We start from the raw sequence: 12,689 nt of genomic DNA on the forward strand, positions 1-12,689 counted from the left end.
AAGATTTCTCTGAAGTTTCTGGTGAAGTTGAAGCTGTTTTGTACAACCCACTGCTCCTGGCTCAAATACATGCAAATGGCAGCAAATGTTCTGAGAAGAGTATAGAAGGCATTGAAAAGAGGGTTGATCTATTCAACGAGGTAACATACTTAATAATTTTTTCTTCTGTGCTCCAAATTTTAACATATGAAGTTTTAAAATTTTATGAAAAATTCTAAAGGAAAGCAATTCATTTCAAACCTATATTCTTTTTATTCCTTCTGAATTACTGTAAAAATAAATCAAGTAACTTCTCTTTGGCCTTTGTTAATTATACCATTATAAATAAAACCAACTCAGCAGTGTTCACTTGACAAAAAGTAACATTCTAAGGCAAGTAAATTTAGTTCTAAATAAAAGAAACAGTATTTATAAATTGTGTTTTTCCAGGTTGAGAAAAAAAAGGATATGATGATTATTTGATAATAGTCCTTCCAAAAAGGTAACATAAGTTTTCTTTTTAGAAGAGAAATGATCAAAATCATAATTAATTCCCAGGGAAACCAAAGAGTTGTAGTTCAATAAATCACTGTTAGCTTAGCTGTTCCAGGAAACCTCTCCTTTTCAGTAAATTTAAGACAATGGAAAACTATCCAACACCAGAAACAAGATATAGATAGTCTGTGTCTGATCAGCATAAAGAGGCATAGTTAAAAGCAAAGTAAATTGAATTGTCGGTAACTATTTTTCAAATCTTCAATATCTAAGTTAAAAGCTTATTTCTTCTCTTTGTGCTCATCTTTCAGAGTACAGATATCTGTCTCTCCTTTAACGTCAGAAATCTGGTACAGAGTTCAGTAATCTTTCATACAAGGTGTGACAAGGTTCTGATTTCATTCCTTCTGGCATTTTGACGAGGAAAGGAAAGGTAGATAGATGGCTGGCAGTGGCTCTCTCAAGCATACAGAGGTCAGTAAGGCAATGGTGGCCAATTGGAAATTGCTCCTTCTTCTGTCCGTCTACTTGAGACTACAATGTTTAGGGTATCACATATCAAGGATGAAGGTGTCCTTAGGAAATGTGAGGTCTGGTACATCTCATTCTCAAATACCAGGTTATATTAGCAGGATACAGATTTTGCGAATGTCTTCTTATGTTCAAGTCCCAGAAACAGATCAAGCACACACTCAGAAACATCCTTCTTCAAAATTCACTCTCTCTCTGGAATGTTTTCAAATAGCAATGAAATATGCACAATTAATGCCTTAATGATTTTTTAGTTGTGTCAACAACTTTCTCCAACTCTTTTGGAAAAACACAGCCTCCCCAGTCCCTAACAGCTGCCTAGATATATCCTGCAGGATTTGTGGAATTTCTAGGAAGAGTATTTAAATAATGTTCTAAGAAAATCACATAGTGCTGGTCGTTTGGCTCAGTGGTAAAGCATCGGCCAGCATGTGGATGTCCTAGGTTTGATTACTCGTCAAGGCACACAGGAGAAATGTCTATCTGCTTCTCCACCCCTCCCCCTCTTGCATCTCTCTCTCTCTCTCTCTCTCTCTCTCCCCCTCTTCCCCTCCTGCAGCCACAACTTAATTGCAGCAAGTTGACTCAGGGCACTAAAGATGGCTTCTCCACCCCCCCTCCTTCCTCTCTGTCTCTCTCTTCCCCTCCCGCAGCCAGGGCTCCATTGGAGCAAAGATGGCCCGGGCGCTGGGGATGGCTCCTTGGCCGCTGCCCCAGGCGCTAGAGTGGCTCTGGTCGCGGCAGAGTCGCCCCCTGGTGGGCAGAGCGTGGCCCCTGGTGGGCGTGCCCGGTGGATCCCGTTCGGGCGCATGCGGGAGTCTGTCTGACTGTCTCTCCCCGTTTCCAGCTTCAGAAAAATACAAAAAAATACAAAAAATAAAAAATAAAGAATCTCTCAAGTTCACTAGATGAGGGGATATGCTGAAAAAAATTAATCTCCTTATGTGATATTAGAGAATATTTAGTCAAGAACAAGTCATAGTCCTGAAAACACACATCTACAGAAACAGCCGAAATCAGGCAGACTATCTTCTACAATGAGTTAGTTAGCTGCACACAAAAAGTAACTTGGTTGGTTTTGTTCACTGTCCTATGTTCAACATTCAAGAATGCCAGGCATGTAAGAAATGGCTAAAACAAATGTTTGTTAAATGAATGTACAAGCAAATTAACTACTGTAGAAAAAGGTGTGCTTTCTGGTAGACTTTAAATCAGGGACACAGAGAGGCAGTAAAGTGTTAAGTAGAGACTTCCATCCATATTAGCATCTGTCAGAACCTATTGAGAAAGTCTTAGCTCACTTTCTGTATCACTCAAGGAAATGAGGTGAAAATATCAAAACACAAATCCAATCCCTCTCCCAACTCTGCATTATTTTAAATTTAGTATCTGAGGACTTGAAATGAAGAACTAAATAAATCTTCCTCAGCATCCAAACTGCAATTCAGCTCTGAGGAAAAGTAGACCAGGCTGCATCCACACAGGTAGGAATAGCCCCATCTTCTGGGGTCATACACAAGTAGCAGCAGCCCCTTCCTTATGTACTACTGGGTGGTCTTCCTCACAGAAAGAGGAAGGGTTATTTTCTTCTCCCTTATTTCCTCCTAGAATATTTAGAAATACACACCTGACCAGGTGGTAGTGCAGTGGATAGAATGTCGTCAGCCTGGGATGCTTAGGACCCAGATTCAAAACCTCAAGGTTGCCAGCTTGAGCACAGGCTCATCTGGCTTGAGTGCGGGCTCACCAGCTTGAGCATGGGGTTGATGGCTTGAGCCCAAAGTTGCTGAGTTGAGCATTGGGTCACTGGCTCAGCTGGAGAACCCCGGTCAAGGCACATATGAACAACTAAGGTCCCATAACAAAGAATTGACACTTCTCATCTCTCTCCCTTTCTATCTCTCACTTTAAAAAAAAAAAAAAAAGGAAATATACCCTGACACATGGAAATGTATGAAAAATATATGCATGTATCCGAAGGAGGGATAAACTAGTTTCTGATGTTTTTACAATATTATGTACTACAATTGTAGAAATGGAAGACAATAAAACAGCATACACAGAGTTCTGAAGGAGAAAGTTGCGACCCACAAGTTTTCTACCCAGCTAAACAGTAATTCACACATGAAGGCAAAAGGAAAAGAGGTTATTCATGTTTGATGAAAATTTGAATTATGCCTATTTAAAACAATATGACATAGAACATGAATCAAGTCTTAGTTTATACATAAATTTTTTAAAGGTTACTACCAAAAAGTAAAACTATTCCTTTCAAATCACATAAGAAAAAACGTTAAAGAAAATATAGTTAATGTTAGAAAAAAAACAATAAAATATATAAAGACAGAAAAGAAATGGCAAGAGAGCATTTTAAAATCTTACAAATTATCACTTATACAATAAATACTACATTTACCCATTTAAAAATCCCTTGGGTATGATTTTTTTAAGTATCTACAAGTAATATATTTAAAACAAATAGATTTAGAAAGCTTAACAGAAAAGGGTAAAGATAAAAAGAAAACAGGGGTTACATCCAAGTAGAAACCAAGACATAAAAAACATTACATGAAAAAAGAGGATCATTTTTTAAAAATCCACAACTCATAGAACTTAATGTGCTAAATAACAGTGCTAAAATATATATAAAGTAAGAGCTGTTAAATATTCAAAAAGAAATTAATACAAATTCAGAAGTATATAAGAAGACTTCTTTAGACATGCAATTATAGTTGGCAAAATATACATAGGTTAAATAAAAGTTAATGTCAAAGAATGTAGGACTTGTATAAATAAGAATTTGGGCTTAAAAGCAACAGTTAAATGATAAAATGATTTTTTTAAAATGTTCTTTTGTATAGTTATGTGAAGGATGGAGGATGAAAGAAATAATAATAGGATGACAATCTTCCTCAATGAAAGAATGAATGGCAATTAGAATTCCACTGCCAATAATCAAATACATTTCTAAGAAATACTGCCTTATCCAGGAAGGCTGGTTCCCATCTGGATATATAGCTCTTTATTCTTTACAGTAAACAGTGCTTTCATGTTAGTGTTACTTTGACCCTTTAATAGGAAGGGACAGTAATATTTAGAGAAGAACAAAAGAGAAACTCATGGATACAAGAAAGGAGCATGACTCAAGAAGGGAAATTCCTGTTGCCATTAGAAGACTACGGGTGAATAAAATGCCCTATATATGCCAACTAAGAATTCACTTCCATGCTCAGCATTTCTACTTTCTCCAAGAAGAGTATCAAAGCTGAAGCAGCAGCAACAAACATGAGTGTGAAGGGCATGGCTATAGTCTTGGCTGTGATAGTCTGTGCTACAATTGCTCAAGGTATATGGTACTTTTTATTTCTTAGAGTATAAATTTCTTTTCTAATTCTTCAAATGTCTTTTCTCCCACTTTTATCCTAAAATATGCTCTAATTTTTTATTTAACCTCACACATTAGAAGTTACTACAGCTTTGACAGAATGTTAGAAAAGTTTGAGGCACTAGAGATAAGTACTGAAACTAGAGATGATAAACTCCCTGGAATTTTTTATTTGGCATAAAATCTGGCAAGAGCCTTTAGCAATAGTTTTAAATGTCTGTTAAAAATTCTTTTCCGAGATAATGTTACTAGCTTCCTGGAAATATTCTTGAGCATAAAAGCAAGAGGCAAATAAGTTTGATCTCCAATAAACCTCTTTCATGCCTTCTTCTATCCTTTAGTGGTTTGCTTACAAATTTAAAGAGAAAAATCACTAACAACTTTAGCTCCTTTCCCAGTAGTAGTGTCAAGTGCCATTTGACAAATAGCATCTTTATCCTTAACGAGAATTTGGCCTTCTTCACCAGGATTATAAACCAGTCATCTGTTGCAATCAGATTCACAAACTGATGCTCTGGTCTGTCTTAGGTTTCCCAATGTTTAAAGGGGGACGCTGTCTTTGCATAGGCTCTGGAGTAAAGGGAGTGAGAATGGCAAATATTGAGAAAATCTCTGTAATTTACCCAAGTATCAACTGTGACAAAACAGAAGTGATGTAAGTAATGAACCTTCTAAAGATGACTATGGTGGAGGCATTTGGGCGTTTCTTTGCTTATACTTTTCCATCCATAATTTAATTTTCCCTTAACAGTATCACCTTGAAAGCGCATAAAGGGCAAAGATGTCTAAATCCCAGATCGAAACAAGGAAATTATATAATAAAGGTAGGTTACCAGACTACTTCCATTTTATAATGTATCTAAGACAGAGCTTTTGAAAAATAGACAACTGCAGAAAGATTCTATGATCCTGTGTGAAGTGTTTTCATAAGGGGTCTTTGGTTATAATTAGTTTTTCTTCCTTTTTATATATTTTTACATGTCAACTCTTAATCACTTAGAAACAAGAACAGTCCAAGTTTATATAAAACTCTTATTTTCTTATTACAGAATGTTGAAAGGATGAATTTTTTAAAACAACGAAACACCTGAAGTCCTGGAAAAAAAGATTTGAAAACTCAGAACAAGTTTAACCATAACAATGAAATGATAAGAACTCTGTAATGGGGAAATGACTGTCCATTACCTATTGCCATGTACATTCATACATCTGTAGGTTAGGTAATCTTCTAGAAGATTTGATGCTTAGAACTATTCTGCTGTGATTTAAGAACATTTCTCTTTATGTTATCTGTCTATACTTGATCTATATTCCATATTATAATCTGCATTTATAATAAAAATATTATTACTGAAGTCAAGATCTTATGAGTCAAAAGCATTCATGTATATAATAAACATTACCCAAATAATTTTTAATGCAAATCCAGTTCTTTTCCCAAAAATCATATAGTACACATGTATGTGTAGGAAAAAGGTTCTTACATGTCATCTTTTATAAAAAGGCTGTAATTCATGAAATATACTATGAAAAAAAATGATAGCCTAAAGGAAACTAGTAAGAATGCAAATACTTCATAACTGAATTAGCAGCTCTGGTCTTAATTTTATTTTAATAACTTTGTTTCTCATTGAGATGTTGTGAAGCAATTAGGATATGTGTATTTACTGTGCATTTTGGTTTTATCTATTCTTATAAATTATAGCAGTATTTTGGACATATTTTAAATATAAATATATGTGCATATCTGGAAATCACCTTTACTTTCTCTGTTTCTTTTTCTTAGGAAAATACATAATCTTATTTTTTTAAGTCATGCCTATACTATACAATTTAGGAATATCTAAGATAGTTTTACTTTAAAAAGAATAAAAATTATTGTTCTCTAATAAGGTACCGCTTTGGTTGGTTGGCTCAGTGGTAGATCATCAGCCCTACATGTGGATGTCCCGGGTTTGATTCCTGATCAGGGCACACAGGAGAAGCATCCATCTGCTTCATCACCCCTCACCTTCTTACTTCTCTCTCTCTCTCTCTCTCTCTCTCTCTCTCTCTCTCTCTCTCTCCTCCTCCTCCTCCTCCTCCTCCTACAGCCATGGCTCAATTGGAGTAAGTTGGCCCCGGGCATTGAGGATGACTCTGGCTTCCACCTCAGGCACTAACAAGAGCTCAGTTGCTGAGCAATGGAGCAATGCCCCAGCTGGGCAGAGCAACACCCCCTAGTGGGCTTGCCGGGTGGATCCCAGTTAGGGCACATGCAGGAGTATCTGCCTACTCTTCTCTCACTGAATAATAAATACATAAATAAATAAAGTACCACAATCTTTGTAGATGTAAGAAATGTCTATACCAGCGGTTCTCAACCTGTGGGTCACGACCCCAGCGGGGTCGCCTAAAGCCATCGGAAAATACATAATGCATATCAGGTATTTACATTCTGAATCATAACTGTAGCAAAATTACAGTTGTGAAGTAACCACCAAAATTATTTTTTGTTTTGGGGTCACCGCAACATGAGGAACTGTATTGCAGGGTCACAGCATTAGAAAGGTTGAGAACCACTGGTCTATACCTATAAAGAAGTTTATTTGAGTCAACTGATAACTTTTGGGAAGCAAAATCTCAATGCATTGAGAAAATGCTCCAGAAAATGGCAGTTTTGCAGCTTATTTTATACATACAATCAAAAAGGAAGATGTAAGAAGGGTTATGTGAAATCCACTGTGGTAGGTTAGGGAGGTGGGAGAAAGGAAAGTGGGGAAATCTCTGAGATTGGATAAAGAGTAAAATGGAGACCCTGGCCAGGTAATTAGTTTGGTTAGAACACCGTCTTGATACACCAAGGTTGTAGGTTTGACCCTTGGTCAGGGTACATACAGGAATCAACCAATGAGTGTATAAATGAGTGAAACAACAAATGGATGTTTCTCTGTCTCCCTTCCTCTCTCTCTCTCTCTAAAATCAATAAAAAAATTTATTTAAAAAAAGTAAAATCAAGAGACATATTTCATTTACACTGGTGAGTATAGGATAGTTAACAATGAACATTTACAGAGCACACACACACACAAAAAAAAAACATTTACAGCACACAGAGATAGTATTTGAACAAGACTAAAGTGAAGGGCTCCGTGCTCTGGTAGGAGATTGTACCCTGAGGGATCTGGAAAAGGAGATTTGTTGGGGACCACAGCCGACAGGGTCTTTGTGGTTTAGATTTTTGGGGAACAGAGGTGTGGGGAACTGGCAGTAAGCCGACAATCTGCCCAAACCCCCACCTCACTTGCTTAGTTAATGTCGTTGCTAAGGGCTGTTCTTCCCCACACCTCCATGTTAGCTGTGGTGCTGGATTGTTTTTCCTCGTCCTCTCCTCCGTGTCCCTCAGAGAGACTGGAGGCTGTTTAATTTTTATCCTTTGTTTTGTGAAGTTAAGATGTTATGTATGGTAGGAGTTTTCTGCACTGGGAGAATTCTTGGGTTGCCTTGGAAATGTGACTTTTTTTAATATCTTTGACTTGCTAATGACCTCACTTTGCCCTATAAATAAAGCAGGTAGGGGAGTGGAGGCTAGCTTTTTAAAAATTTATTTAAATTATTGTGTTTACATAGATTCTAGTGTATCCTCGAATGTATCCCCTCTCCCCTGTATTCCTCTCAACATCTCTCTTGCCCCCTCCCAACAGCTCCCTCACCCCCTTCCCTTCAGGTTTAATTTCATTCCTCAGTTCACACTGTTCCTTGGATTCCTCAAATGAGTGAGGTCATATGATATTTTTCTTTCTCTGCCTGGCTTATTTCACTTAACATAATAGTTTCCAGGTCCATCCATGTTGTTGCAAAAGGTAAGATTTCCTTCTTTTTCGTGGCCCCATAGTATTCCACTCATCCACTGACGGACACTTGGGCTGTTTCCAGATCTTCGCTATTGTGAACAATGCCGCCATAAACATGGGGGTGCATTTCTTCTTTTCAATCAGTGATATGGTGTTCTGGGATATATTCCTAAAAGTGGGATGGCTGGTGGTGGGAATGCAGACTGGTGCAGCCCCTGTGAAAAACAGTATGGAGATTCCTCAAAAAATTAAAAATGAAACTGCCTTTTAGAGGCTGGCTTTTTGCAAGCTATCTTTTTGCATTGCAAAGAGTCCTCCTGAGCCCATCCTTTTTCTCTTTAAGTTTATTTTCTTAATTCTGCACCGTCCCCACTCAGGACCTAGAATTACTAGCCACACTAGTTCATGGCAGAGATTATCTGACATTTCAAGGGTATGGTATTGTAGATGCAAAAGGACAACAGACAGGCTCAGTTAATATAAAGGCTGACCTTTGTCAAGGAAGATACAGGCTCAAGACATGACTACCCATCATGACTTGCTTTTAGTTAGGAAATTTGAATTTCAGACCATCCTATGTGGTTTCTCTCATTCTCTAAGTTTGTGAAGGCTGTCATGCAGGCCTGCCCTGAGCCTGTCAGCTTTAATATGCGGCTCCTTTGTTCACACTTTGTAAAACAAATAATTATATATCTTCCAAAAATCTGATATAACTTTAACAATTTCACCTTGTACTTTCAAGGAGCATACAACTTATTGTTTAGAAATATAGTTTAATGGGAAGTTGTGAAGGAAAATTGTCTCTTTTTTAAAGGGATCTTCCTAAATCCAAACCTTCTTATTACTTGAGGCAAATCCCATATTATCTGAGTCTTGGTGGGAGTCTGAAAAAGAGAAGTGAAAGGAAGGAGATCCTTTCTGGCAGCCAGAACAAGGTCTCAGCCAGGCCACTCCTACCCTAGACTTTGAACTCCAGTTAACATTTCAAATATATGATCAGTGAGAAAAGTTACTAAACTGGCAGTGGTAGCAGTGTAAGTCCTAACACATTCAGTCTTCCTTTGGATTGTTCAACTACCAATTAAATGATTTTTCTGCTGAATCTAACTAGAGTTCATTTCTCTGCATGTAACCAAAAACCTTAGCTGACACAGCACTCTTTCTATAGAAAACTATACATTTGAAAAATAAAAATATTTGTTACAAAATTACCAAAAAAAGATATTTCTGCTTATTTGAAAAAAATAACAATTTTAATGTATCTTTTGTGTATCCTTCCCATTGATATCAGATAGCCAATCATAAAGCAGATCAGAGAATTGATAGAAACGTAAATAGCAGAGGAGGATGCCAGGAACCTAACAGGCCCTGTTACTGACTGGCTTTTTGATGGGTGCCTACAAGCAATAATGAGAAGCCAAAATGTTATCCAGGGAATTTGTATATAAATCTATATAACTTGTAGCATATATTTATACCACAATATAAAATATACAGATATATAATTAATAGTATGACCCTGGCCGGTTGGTTTGTGGTAGACCGTCAGCCTGGTATGTGGATGTACCAGGTTTGATTCCTGGTCAGGGCACACAGGAGAAGCAATTGTCTGCTTCTCCACCCCTCCCCCCTCTCAATTTTCTCTCCCCCCCTCCCCTTCCCCTCCTGTAGTCATGGCTTGATTGGAGTGAATTGGCTTCGGGTGCTGAGGAGGGTTCCATGGCCTCTGCCGCAGGCACTAAGAAGAGCTCTGTTGCAGAACAATGGAGCAACACCCCAGATGGGCAGAACATCGCCCCCTGGTGGGTTTGCTAGGTGGATCCCTGTTGCAGCGCATGTGGGAGTCTGTCTCTGCCTCCCTTCCTCTCACTGAATAAAAAATGAATAAATAGTATAAATTTATAATATATAGTGTAAATATATTAAATATAGACACAGTATACACAAAAATATATAATATTAGTTATCAAATCTACATAAATCTCTATATAGAAATAGGACTTCCATATAAATTCCCAAGATAGTTTTAAGACTTGGATCTAATATTTGACTGACAGAGATTTTTTTTAGAGTATCTTGAAAAATAAATTCATTGAGCTAGGGCTACATGATAAATTTTTTAAAGTAATGTAGTACAGACCAGTACCTGATTATTGAGAAGACACCATATGCTTAGATTTATTCAGGGAAAAATAAACAGATAAAAGAATTAACAGAGTACTTAAGCCATGATCCTTTTTACCTAAGTACCATTGAACATACTACTCCCTCTCCATTTCTTCACTAAGATAATGCCAACTTGTCACTTAGTACACATACTGCCGAAGTGAGCACTGCCTACTAGTCACTTAGCTCACAGCTTAATTAACATTTTTGGCAATGGTTGTCCTTTACCACCTCTTAAATCTCAGCTAGATTAGGTGTCCTATTTGTTTTCATAAGACTCTCTACTTTTCCATCACACTATTAATTGCAATTGTCACTAAAAAATCATTCCTGCAGTTAATATTTGTTCTTTCATAAGTGCAAGTTCAATAAGAAAGCCACTGTAGTCCTAGCCCTTCGTACAATGCCTAGGATATATCAGAACCTCAATAAATATTTGAGAATGGAATGACTAAACTAAGGGGAAAGGAACTTACATAGATAGCACTGGCATGAGAATGCACAGAGGTAGGAAGGTATAAGGTGGGTTAAAATAATAATTAGATTGATTTGGTTGGAGTAAAGGATGAAGGACATTTAATGTCTAGCTAAATAACCTTGAATTTATTTATTTATTTATTTTTTTCTGAAGCTGTAAACGGGGAGAGACAGTCAGACAGACTCCCACATGCGCCTGACCAGGATCCACCCGGCACGCCCACCAGGGGGCGATGCTCTGCCCCTCCGGGGCATCGCTCTGTTGCGACCAGAGCCACTCTAGCGCCTGGGGCAGAGGCCAAGGAGCCATCCCCAGAACCCAGGCCATCTCTGCTCCAATGGAGCCTTGGCTGCAGGAGGGGAAGAGAGAGACAGAGAGGAAGGAGAGGGGGAGGGGTGGAGAAGCAGATGGGCGCTTCTCCTGTGTGCCCTGGCTGGGAATCGAACCCCGGACTTCTGCACGCCAGGCCGACGCTCTACCACTGAGCCAACTGGCCAAGGCCATTACCTTGAATTTAGCTCTATAAAATGGGATTTAAATGTTCATGAATAAAAGAATGACCCCATCTCAGTTACTCTAAATTATTCTGGGAACGGCACAGAAGGTTGATTGGAAATGGGAAAGACTGAGAAGAGCTTTGCTGCCATAGCTCAGATCTCTAGTTTCCAAACTTCAAGTCATTTTCATATCATCTTTACAAGTTTTTACAACATTTCTGATCAATCTTTATTATATTTTGCAAATTCTGTGTTACCATTTTTATTTTACATATATTTACATGAAAAGCAAACTTTCATTATTGTACATGTGAAATCAGCATCACTTGCTATAGAAATAAAATGCAACAATAAAAGGAAATACAATTTCCTAAATCTCAGCTAGACACCATTGTATGCCAAAGGTCTGAAGTATCAGGCCTGCTCTGTATTTGTTAAAAAGGAAATTAATATAGTTAGTGAGATGTTTGAAAGCCATACTAATACTCTTCATGATTTAATCAGAGGGACTGATTTGCTGGGTAAATTCCAGTCAGGGCACATGCAGGAGTCTGTCTGTCTCCCCTTCTCTCACAAAAAAAAAAGAAAAAAAATATTCTGAAAATAATCTAAATTGCCCTTAAGCTCGATTGGTGGTAGCACAGCGGAGAGAGTGTCAACCTGGGATTCTGGGGACCCAGGTTTGAAACGTCTAGGTCACCAGCTTGAGTGTGGGCTTATCTGGTTTGAGCATAGACTCTCCAGCTTGAGTGCAAGGTCATTGGTTTGAGTGTGGAATCATCGACATGATTCCATGGTCGCTGGCTTGAGCCCAAAGATCACTGATTTGAGCCCAAAGATCACTGGCTTGAAGCCCAAAGTCCCAGGCTTGAACCCAAGGTTGCTGGTTTGAGCAAGGGATCCCTGGCTCAGCCGAAGACCCCCAGTCAAGGCACATATGAGAAGCAATTAATGAACAACTAAAAAAAAGTGCTACAACTAACAGTTGATGCTTTTCCTCTCTCCCTTCCTCTCTCCCTCCCCCATCCCCATTAAAAATAATACTAAAAATAACAAATTGCTTTTAATATGTATACCAACACAATAATATCTCTATACAGGCACAAAAATATATATTCCATTCAGCCCATTAAAAAAAATAGAAAGTAAAGCAAGGACTAGAAACCTCTTGCCATTTATATTCATACAATCCATATCACATAAATTTTTTCCAATTCATCCCTTTCTCTACTATCTCTATGGTTAAAGCTTTAGATCAGGTCTCAGTTGGCTTTTTTTTTAATCTTATTTTTAGTAATTTTAATGCAGTGACATTGATAAATCAG

General features: G+C 37.9%; 2 protein-coding genes across 2 annotated transcripts in view; one reads left to right on the plus strand and one right to left on the minus strand.

Annotated features, from left to right (window-relative positions):
- ART3 (ADP-ribosyltransferase 3 (inactive)) overlaps window positions 1–12,689 on the minus strand; it is a 159,585-nt gene that overhangs the window by 75,117 nt on the left and 71,779 nt on the right. The gene's annotated exons all lie outside the window — the stretch shown is intronic.
- On the plus strand, window positions 4,240–5,813 carry CXCL11 (C-X-C motif chemokine ligand 11). Its single transcript, XM_066280966.1, has 4 exons — window positions 4,240–4,351; window positions 4,919–5,045; window positions 5,142–5,214; window positions 5,440–5,813. The coding sequence occupies exons 1-4, from the start codon at window positions 4,291–4,293 to the stop codon at window positions 5,479–5,481; spliced, it is 303 nt and encodes a 100-aa protein (XP_066137063.1). The 5' UTR covers window positions 4,240–4,290; the 3' UTR covers window positions 5,482–5,813.

The sequence above is a fragment of the Saccopteryx bilineata genome, chromosome 5 (assembly GCF_036850765.1).
Source record: "Saccopteryx bilineata isolate mSacBil1 chromosome 5, mSacBil1_pri_phased_curated, whole genome shotgun sequence".
Classification (NCBI taxonomy): Eukaryota; Metazoa; Chordata; class Mammalia; order Chiroptera; family Emballonuridae; genus Saccopteryx; species Saccopteryx bilineata.

Coding starts and splice junctions, on each gene's coding strand:
- CXCL11 (XM_066280966.1), top strand. CDS start 4,291: ATGAGTGTGAAGGGCATGGCTATAGTCTTGGCTGTGATAGTCTGTGCT. Junction 4,352..4,918: donor CTGTGCTACAATTGCTCAAG/GTATATGGTACT, acceptor GGTCTGTCTTAG/GTTTCCCAATGTTTAAAGGG. Junction 5,215..5,439: donor AAGGAAATTATATAATAAAG/GTAGGTTACCAG, acceptor TTCTTATTACAG/AATGTTGAAAGGATGAATTT.